Source organism: Urtica dioica, chromosome 4 (assembly GCF_054948205.1).
Source record: "Urtica dioica subsp. dioica isolate 48M chromosome 4, U.dioica_male_clone48M_v1_H2, whole genome shotgun sequence".
Lineage (NCBI taxonomy): Eukaryota > Viridiplantae > Streptophyta > Magnoliopsida > Rosales > Urticaceae > Urtica > Urtica dioica.
This window is the reverse complement of record NC_142759.1, coordinates 944,175-954,041: the sequence shown is the minus strand read 5'-3', so window position 1 is coordinate 954,041 and position 9,867 is coordinate 944,175. Positions and strand designations below refer to the sequence as shown.

The 9,867-nt window shown below is 37.2% G+C and overlaps 2 protein-coding genes across 3 annotated transcripts; both read right to left on the bottom strand.

The window, feature by feature from the left end:
* Positions 1–72: 72 nt before the first annotated feature.
* On the bottom strand, positions 73–2,386 carry LOC149399026 (Aldolase-type TIM barrel family protein). Of its 2 annotated transcripts, none has more exons than XM_089610989.1 (9): positions 2,249–2,386; positions 2,050–2,155; positions 1,561–1,699; positions 1,299–1,407; positions 1,074–1,210; positions 821–957; positions 596–702; positions 367–494; positions 73–260 (listed from the first exon to the last, which is right to left on the bottom strand). In XM_089610989.1, exons 1-9 carry the CDS (start codon positions 2,291–2,293, stop codon positions 191–193), a joined length of 978 nt encoding a protein of 325 aa, XP_089467115.1. In that variant the 5' UTR covers positions 2,294–2,386; the 3' UTR covers positions 73–190. The 2 variants fall into 2 exon arrangements, with proteins under 2 accessions (XP_089467115.1, XP_089467116.1); XM_089610990.1 differs by having other exon boundaries at positions 1,561–1,644.
* A 3,891-nt stretch (positions 2,387–6,277) lies between these two features.
* On the bottom strand, positions 6,278–8,688 carry LOC149399025 (E3 ubiquitin-protein ligase WAVH1-like). The gene is made up of 2 exons (XM_089612720.1): positions 8,083–8,688; positions 6,278–7,998 (listed from the first exon to the last, which is right to left on the bottom strand). Exons 1-2 carry the CDS (start codon positions 8,425–8,427, stop codon positions 6,352–6,354), a joined length of 1,992 nt encoding a protein of 663 aa, XP_089468846.1. The 5' UTR covers positions 8,428–8,688; the 3' UTR covers positions 6,278–6,351.
* Between the last annotated feature and the right edge of the window lie 1,179 nt (positions 8,689–9,867).

The following is a 9,867-nucleotide window of genomic DNA, read 5'->3' as shown; positions in this document are numbered from 1 at the left end:
AATGGATATACGATACTGTGAGCTTTCTTATATTCTCTAAAACTTTAAATTTGTGAAACAAAAACTGCCGACGAAAGAAAGAGCTCTCCATAATAAAGCGACTTGAATATTAATGTCGGATTCCTCAATTATCTCATTATTTCGTATAAAGTTTTGTTCATTTTTGTTTTCACTCGATTTGTATATTTCCTCAATTATCTCCACTAGCAGACCGATTTTTGGTAATGAACTCGAAGTATTTTTCCTCGCCATAATGTTTCCTGCAGGAGAATAAAATATTAATAAAAAAACATGTAAGAAAGGTCTAATTATAAATTGACATCCTTGTAAGAATTAATCAATCACAAAATAAAAAAAGACACTAACGCTAGATCCATCAACGATTCGGATTTGGTCACGCCCTTTCCCTCGGGTAGCTCGAGACAAGAATAATGTGATATCATTTCCTTCAGAGTATACTTCGTGAATTTGATGTCACTATCCCATAAAACGCTCTGTGAATAAAAAAAAATATGGTATCATTACAATCATGTTTCTATCGAGTTTAGATAATATAATTACACGTATATACTTTAATGTTGTCAAAGATATTTACCTTCCTAACGTATTCTCGTTTCACTTCTTCTGTCGGTAATTTCCCATCAGGGGAGAAGATTGAAGCGTTCCATAGAGCGCCTCTCGCGACCATAAACGAAGCCGCACCTTTAAGAATACCGAGATTAAGAAACTAAAAAAAGCATGAACGGTAGTACCAAGGATAATTTCTCGAGATTTTCCTTGTACATATCGAAATGTTTTCGATAATTTACAAACACATTACCTGTAGCAATTTTGATGCGCTGAAAATCATCGTAGTCGAAGATATCGCCGTTTGCTATGACTGGGATTGATAGAGACGCCACAACATCAGCGATCTCATCCCATTTAGCTGGATCTCTAGGCCTATCAGAAACTTTCCTGCAAGTTTTCAAAAAAGACTATTGATCAAGTCTTTTATAAAAGAAAATATTACTGAGAATGTCGATATGCATATATTAGTCGCTAATCAAACACACACACACACACACAAAAACCTTCCATGGACACCGAGCGCAGATACACCAGTTTTCTCGATACGTCTCGCTAGTTCCACGGTATCCCGAGAGGAGTTTAATAATCGAATCTTACACGAAACTGGCGTGTTCAAGTTCCTCCTCAAAGTCGTCAATATCTGAAATTCAGAAGCGAAAAATTCCATGTTTAATAAGAAAAAAAAAAACTGTGAGAAAAATTTAAAAGAAAAAAAAATAATAATATACATCATGAATGAGATCTGGCTTTGAGAGCAAGGCTGCACCCATTCCACCACTCACGGAAAATGACTTAGGACAGCCCATATTAATATCTAAAGCCGCCACATCTCGACACCTTCAAAACAAAACAAAAAAAAATATTTTCGATTCGATCACTTTTTCGAGGCATTTTGTCGAGACAAGAAGTTAGTTTGGATACGATATTCCCCAGGAAACAAAAAAAAACAAGAGAGAGTGGAAATGAAGACAAAACTTGGAATGAACTTACACTAACTGAGCGGCATTGAGAGCTCTAACGGCGTCGGAAGTTCCCATTTGAAAAATAACTCGATTTCTCTCTTCGTTGCACGTCCTGAAAACAACACTTTCTGTCTTATTCTCTACAAAATCAACCGACCCAAGATTTTCTGCACGACAAGTTCCGTATAAGCGCTTCTGTGTTTCAACAGTTGGGTCGATCAAATCCAATCGTTACTATTTCGAGTTTACTGAACTAATCAAGGATTGTTCCTAAACACGACGACATTCTTCATAAAACAAGCTTTCTCTGTCTTTGATTACCCTAGTTTGCCCTAAGTTTACCTTTCCATTAAGCTCAAACTTCACATATTCAACAAATAGACATACCATATACCCATTCCACCATATTGATGGCCAATTAAATTATCAATGAACTCAACAAATTCGTGAAATTTCATAGCATACCATACAAAAAGGAGTTCCCAAGCTCTCTAATTCTCTAGAGAGAATCAATTACCGTTTACTCTGCGCTGGCATTTGAGAAGCTTGTGATCGATAATCTCTTCTCCGTAAGTAATATCTGCTCCGTATTCAGCGGCTAGTAATCTAAACGGTAATGTACCCTAAACAAGAAATAGAAGAAAAAAACACTAAATTAACCAGAAATTAACTTAAAAAGAAAAAACACTAAATGAAAATGATGTTCGAGAACTTACGACGCGAACCATCGGAGCGAGAACGAGCTTGTTCTGGTAATCCATAGTCGCCGGTGAATTGAATCGGGTTTTTTAGGGTTAGCTAGTTTTACCCTTATTATTATTAGAAAGCGAAGAAGAACGTTGAAGAGTCGGAACTGAATTGATTTGATACGGCGATTTGGGCTTCTTTTACCATTCTAGGCCCATTAAAGCCCAATGTCAATCTTAGCCCGTGTTGAAATTCATATATTTTTTTTTTGTCTTTAAACGAAAATTGAGAGGACTGCCAAATAATTACAGTACTAAATTTCACTATCACAGGATATAATAATGTACATGCTATTTTCCGAAAAAAAATGTTACATACTATTTTAATAGGCTCTATGTATTTTGAGATGTATTAAGTCAGTTCTTCAAAGATTATTTGTTGTCGGTACTCGGTAGATATTGAATTCACGACCTCCACTTTGAAGTTAACGTGAAATTACCACTAGACCAATATAAGTATCACACTAAGTTATTTAAATTTTATAATAATTCATTTCCAATTGCTATTCCAAAAAGCATGAAAGGGGGGAAATGAAAATAAAAGGATAATGAAAAAGCTTCCTATTTAATTTCTACACTACAAAACCAAACCAGAAAAAATAAATAAATATTTTTTCCATTAGAATTGAAATATTAAGAGACTGAAGCATTTAAATTCTTCATTTTTCGCGTGCCGGACCGGCAACATCTTCAACCAAAAAATTGTATTATGCAAAAAGCAAAAGAGTTGCTTCTTTATTAAGAGGATCAAGCCTGTGTAGTTCATGTTGTTGAATGTTATTCAACAATCAAATTGATCAGTAGCAAAATAAATAACAACTGCTATGCATAATCTTAATGAAAACTAATATATAGCTACAATACTAAGCTCTTTAATTAGTTTTTTCTTTATCCTTTCCGCGCCGGCTAGCCAATCTAAACAAAAGCCCTAAAAAACCAAATCAACAAACCATACAAATTGTTTTAGAGTAAACTAAAACGGCTTGGGGGAGATTAATCAGTCTTTTTTTTTTGTTGATAAAAATAGCTGCTATATATAAGAAATCACATAGTTATCTCATTTTCAAAGTTTTCTCTTATAATATCTCGTTCCTCTTTTTTTTTTTTTACTTTTTTTTTGTGCATACCTTATTATGTCCTTACTTTAAGCTTTCATTTTCGCCTAAAAAACTAATTCTTTTATAGACTTGTCAACGACATAAATCAAAGATAACCTTATATGTATTGAATATTGACATTTCTCTCTCTCTCTCTGTATATATATATATACATATAACTCTGCCACTGGCCTCCATGAAATTTTATAAAAATTTCATGCACGTGCCGTCAAGTTTGCAAACGTTGGGGAGGAGTCCGTAATTTAAATTTGACAACAATATAAATGTCTTATACGAAGTAATATACCTAATCATTTTCACTGATTCATAACTTTTTCTTGCTGGGATACTGATTCATACTTTCTAACGAGTGTTAACGGATATATATGATCATAAATGAAATCTTTTTCAAAATCAGACTTTTCAGTACGCTTATTAAATGAATGAGAAGAAGAAGAAGAAGAAAAAAACGATGGAGGTACGGCATAAATAGTAATTACTACTAAAAAGGTATAAAAAAAGATACGGCACAATAAAAATAATTTATTACCTCGATACGCCTCCTGATACGTAGCTATAGGTGTGATTAAAATAGATTATAATGATTAACTCTTTAGTATTATTGGGACGCATTAATCCTAGAACGAATTAAAATGATTCCTTTTACAAATATAATGGCAACATTGAGAGAAGTTCAAAACATTAAAAAAAAAAAAAGGTAAGCACTCATGAATACACAATCAAAAGGGGTTTTCTATGTAAAAGTGTTGCGCAATTAAAGGAAATAAATAACCAGTGACCTCAAAAGTTTGATTTTAATTTTTTATTAATTTACTGCATTGTTGAGCTCCTGATCTGAAGCAAAGCAATGTGGCAATAGAAGGAAGATTTCTCTCTCTGAATGTTCCCTCAGATTTAGGCATGCACAGAAAAGGCCTTTTGGTAGCTTTTGTATTCCTATGTAATTATGTATTGGTAACTTAAAGATGTAACAGGAAAAAATAAAATAAATTAAAATAATAGGATACCCTCATCCCATGGATCCAAAACTCCAACCATGTGATTATCTAGTTCTTAAAAAAGATTACAACAATGAAGAACATAAAGAGAGTTATGAAGGGCATTAATGTTGAGCATAATTTTTTGCTTTAAACACACACAAAAAAAAATCAATTAGTGCTTTACTTTAGTCCTTAATGCAAAGCATAATTGATGTTTTGTGCTGAGTTGAGAATAGGGAGAGATATATTAAACCGCATTCGATTTGTGTTTCTATGTTTTTTTTTATTATTTAAATTACCAAAATAAATAGTTGCATTAAATTAATTGTTATTATTATTATCTTGGGGAGGAACGAAATAAAAAGGAAGGTTAGACTTAGAAATAGAATGATTGAATCGGGGCCAGAAAGAATTGCACATCAACTCACAAACTTAAATATGTGATGTTTGACTAATTGACAAGTTGAAAGTATATATGGATCAGCAAAAAATAAAGTGTGACATCCCTAACTAACGGATTTGTGATGTGATTATTTATTTATTTTTGAAGAATGATTTTTATGTTGCCGATCAATAAATACCCATATCGTTTTAAAAAAAAAAATACCCATATCTGCTTGTGGGTTTGAGCTTTGAGTGTATTCGCAATAATTCAAACACTAAATGCGAACACAAATTAATTATAAAATTAAAATATATTTGTACAAAATCAAAGGTTCATTCATTTATGTATTCCTTTGATGCAAACGCAATTATTGCTTCACAATTTACGGTCGACATATATGATTTCCAAATGAATATAAAATCGAAGCATACTTAGCTTTAATTATGACGAAAGATAAGGAAAAAGAAAATGCTTAGTGTAATCACTTTTCACACGCATACACACAACCACATGATTGTTTGTCCAAATTTCTAGATATATTAATTATTTATTTATTTGGTATTATTTTGGGTACCGACAATAGTAATATCTCACAATCGCTACATAAAAATAAGTTGAGCTCAACTATATACGCACATGAAACATTAATTTCATGCATATATATATATATACAAATTCTAAGATGCTTAATTTGTGTGCGTATGGGAGTCCAATCATGTTATTTAATTAGAGAAGAATAATAATAATTTGCACTTTCCAAAGCCAAGCCAAATTTGACTGTGATTTTGGACAAACCCTTTTAATTACTCAATTTAATCCCAGGCAAAAACCAAACTGGGATATTTCTTTCTTTTTCAAATGAGACATTGGCACTATCATATGTCCTTTATTAGAACAATTTTAATAAATATATAAACAAGAACAACCCGCCTCAAAACAATATAACCAGCTCATACAAACATACAAAAAAATGAGAGAAAAAATAAAATAGACCCCAGTCACCTTTTTCCTTGTAATGCAGCTAAATTCCAACACATTAAAAAATAACTGATTAGACCCAACAAAATGGAAAACATAATTCTGATTCACTAAGAAACAAATGTACCTCTTCTCTTTATCTTTCTCTATCTCTATCTCTATCTCTTTCTCATCTTTCCCCTTTTTTCCGCTACACTAATCAGTCTCCGAATTTTCATTACTTTATATCCACAACAATCATACAAACTCGATGTGATCTTATACTTCAAATAAAAATAAATAAAAATTGAATGCAGACAAAACAAAATAGAGAGACACGGAGTTATGTACATATCACAAAATACCAAAATTTGACTCTCACTATCCATACTTATCCTTTCCACTGCACAAAAGGACCTAACCGTCGGGTACCGATTTTAATCATTATGGGCCTGGGTTGGGCCCATTATCAGTCTTTAACTTCCTTTCTTTTTTTTTTTTACCTCCAATCATTGTTCTTTTTTCTTTCATTTAATTTTGCTCATGGAATTAACAATAGTAGTAAAAATATTCGCATTTCTATAACAAAATTAATTTATTTTTTAACAAAATAAAGAAAAGAAAAATAAAAAACTAAAATCTAGCGTTCTCAAATCCGTGCAAATCGCTGACTCTGTTCATCGACTTCCTCATTATCGCCACTTTAGCCAATCTCTCCGCGGCGCGCCAAGCCGATGTGGGCGTGAGCTGTTCAGCCTTGTTGTCATCGCAGCTCCTCTGAGCCGGTCTCTGGTGAATCCTGAGCCGATTCAGCTCCGAAATCTCCGCTTCCAAGCCGACCGAGAACTCATCAGCCGAAGCCGACTTAGACTGAGCCAGCAGAGCGCGGGCCGAGGAGAGAAGCCGACGAGCACCGGTTAGGTCTCCGTGGTCTGTCAATCGCCGAGACTCAGCCACTGCGCGAGTTGCCACGTGGAGGTTTCTCAGCCGCTCGATGATGGGATCAGATCGGACGGTTTGGGGGCGAGGGACGAGCAAGGGATAGTCACCGGAGTGGATAATTTCGGCGGACGAGGGGTCGCTATGCGTTGACCGTACGGACAGCACGTGATGAGACCTTGGAGAGCACGTGGGGACTCTGATCTCGACGAGAAACTCTCTCTGCTCCTCCGCGTGGAGATCTCCCAGCCGGATCAAGCTAGGGCACACCACCGTCGGCCGCTTCGCAAGAGAGTAAACCGCCGCGATCTCCGCCGGGGAAGATCCGGAGAGAACAGAGAGTCGGAGGTGCAGATCACGCGCGGTCACTCTGAGAAGTCCGGCAACGCGCCTGGCTAGCGCGTCGGGGTCAGCACCGGCGAGCCCGACGGTGTGGACGGGGAAACTCCCGGCGGAAGCCGACGGATGACCTGAGTCCGAGAGAAGGACGATCGTCGCCACCGGATTCTTCTCGCGGCGATCTTCGAGAATCTTTGCGGCTTTCTTCACGGCGTCGCCGACAGAGATTCCTTTCTCCGCGGCGGCGACGGCGCCGAGAGCATCGGCGATTCGCCGCGCAGATCGTTTTCCAGCGCCGTTCATTCTGCGAAGAGGCAAAAGCCTCTTGGACAAGGATGAGAACGCGACGATCGAAAGCCGATCGGAGCTTCCGAGCGACGATACGATCAGCCTCATCGCGCGCTTGGCCGCGTGAATCCCGGCGATTGCAGAGCCAACGTCGACGACCGTCACGAGATCAACCGGAGCTCGCCGCGTCGGATTCATGAGCGCCGTTACTCCGCCGGAAATTGCCGCCGAACTTACTTTCATGACCACAGCGTAGGTCTCGTATCCTCTTCCGGCGGCGACGATCGCCGCGTCGGGAAGAAGCCTCACATCTACACTTCTTTTTGCTCCTCCGACGTCCAATCTCGGCGCTCTGTTCACGAAGAAGCCGCGGAAGTCTTCTCCGGTGAGGCCGCTCTCATCGTCTCCTTCCTCCGGAATCGGAACGAACGCGGCACCGGCCGTCGGCGACATCAAAGGCTCGTCGTCGTCGTAGACTCTCAAAGTCTTCGTCGGAGTGGTGGACTGAGGTTTTATTTCATGGTGGTGATGAAGTGAGAGCAGAGGAAGCTCCTTCCACGCGGCGGAGCAAACTGGACACGTCAGCACATGACCGCCGTTCCTCTTAACCTGCGCCGTGATGCAGGGGAAATGAAATGAGTGTGAACACTCTGCCGTGAAAATCGCCGTTCCTTGACTGGACTTCACGCTCTGTACGCAAATCCCACACCTCGTCTGTATAATAACAAAAAAAAAAAATCAGAAAATAAAGAAGCAAAAAAGACAACAAGAAATGTGGTCGAACAATCCCATTCATACCTTAGAGAGAACTCTCAATTTGAGAAGAGAGAAAGTCGATGGAGATTTCGGCGACGAAGGAACGCTGTTATTGCTGATGTGGCACCGGAGCTTAGGACTGTTCGGGAGAGACGGCGTCGTACGGCATCGGAGACCTGGACTGGCTACCGGCTGAGACTGTAGTCTCGGCGTCGAAGGATTCGAATTCGACGAGAAGAATCCGAATTTGGAGCTGATTTTCGGACTCCGGTGATTGTCAACGTCGTCGCAGTGTTGCTGGTCAATCGACGACGACGACGAAGGTGGCTTCGGTTCTCTGTCTTTGGGGATTGACGTGCAAAAAGCTCTTCTCCAACCAGTCACCATTGTTTTTAGGGATTGAGCTCAGAATCGGAAAGTGAGAGCGAATGAAATAAGGAAAAGAAAAGTGTGTGTGGAATGAATGAACAAAACAGTGTTTAATCAAAAAGAGGACAACAAATAAAAGTGGGAGAAGAGAAGAGAAGATTATGAGAGAGAAAGATAAGAAACCACCATGATATTTTTTTATATATATATTTTTTTTCCATGTTTGTTTTTCTCTGAGTTGTTTCTCTCTATTCCGTTTCTATCAACCAAACCCTCTCATTTTGTGCTGATGTGGGATTATGTGATGATGATATAGAGATCCACACAGACACAGAGAGATTAAACAATTATGCACAACCCAATTTTTTCTTTAAAAAAAAAAGGGTAAATGGACGGCCATGTGAGCCTTGAATTATACAGATAATTACTTTTAGTACACTTACAGTTAATTTTAATTAATCAATTTTTCTTTTTAAATAACATTGAATAAATACACAATTAATTACCGCATCTCATTTTATATAATATGTTGTCAATTTTCAGAATAAAGAAAAAAAAAACTATAAAATTATAATTTAAGTGTGACAACAAGCTATTACTTATAAGTTTAGCAGTTTAACTCAAAAAGAGCTTCCTTTTTTTTCTTTTATGTGCATTTCAGTTTACCTCAAAACTACATAAATAAAAAAATTGTATTTTCTTATTTTGTTTACCTCGATATCATTTTTGAGTAACCATATTATTAGTTGTTGGTTTGCAAGTGGCAAAAAAGTCACAAAACAATGTGGACGCAAAATACCAAGTCAACGTGATGCGTGGGAGCATTGGAATTGGCAGTTTTCACTGTCACATTTCCATGTTATGGATCGTCACCGTCTCTCTCTCTCTCTCTCTCTCTCTCTCTCTCTCTCTCTGTAGTGTATACAGATCTCAAAAAATCTCTCTCTCTCATATCATATAAAAATATGTCACATATTAGTATATTACCCTTGTTTTACACTCAACACCTTTTCTATTGCTATAGTTCATAACTTCATATCTTTAGTTAACTTTCGATTTTTAACATCATTTTAATCTCATATATTAGTGTTTTGACTTTGCAATTTGCATGCATGAATAAATTGATGGTGGTGGTTTCAATGCCTTTGCTCAGAGTTTTAATCTGAACTCTGATTCAGCCTTCTGATCCTGTCCATTCAACGTGGGGTCCACTTTTCTGGTTACTGAAGCTCTGAGTCTGAGTTAAATGGGTTTTTTTGGGGCAATAAATTAAAAAAAAAAAACTCTAGATGATATTAAATTTATAAATAATAGTTTTATGATGTCGTTTTTCTCTCTCTTTCTTTATTATTAATTCATATCAGTTCGTCTGTTTGGGAGCTTTATTGTTATTATTAAATAGCCATGCTAATTAAGAAGCCTTCTCTATTATTATTGGTGTTCATTTACTACATATAA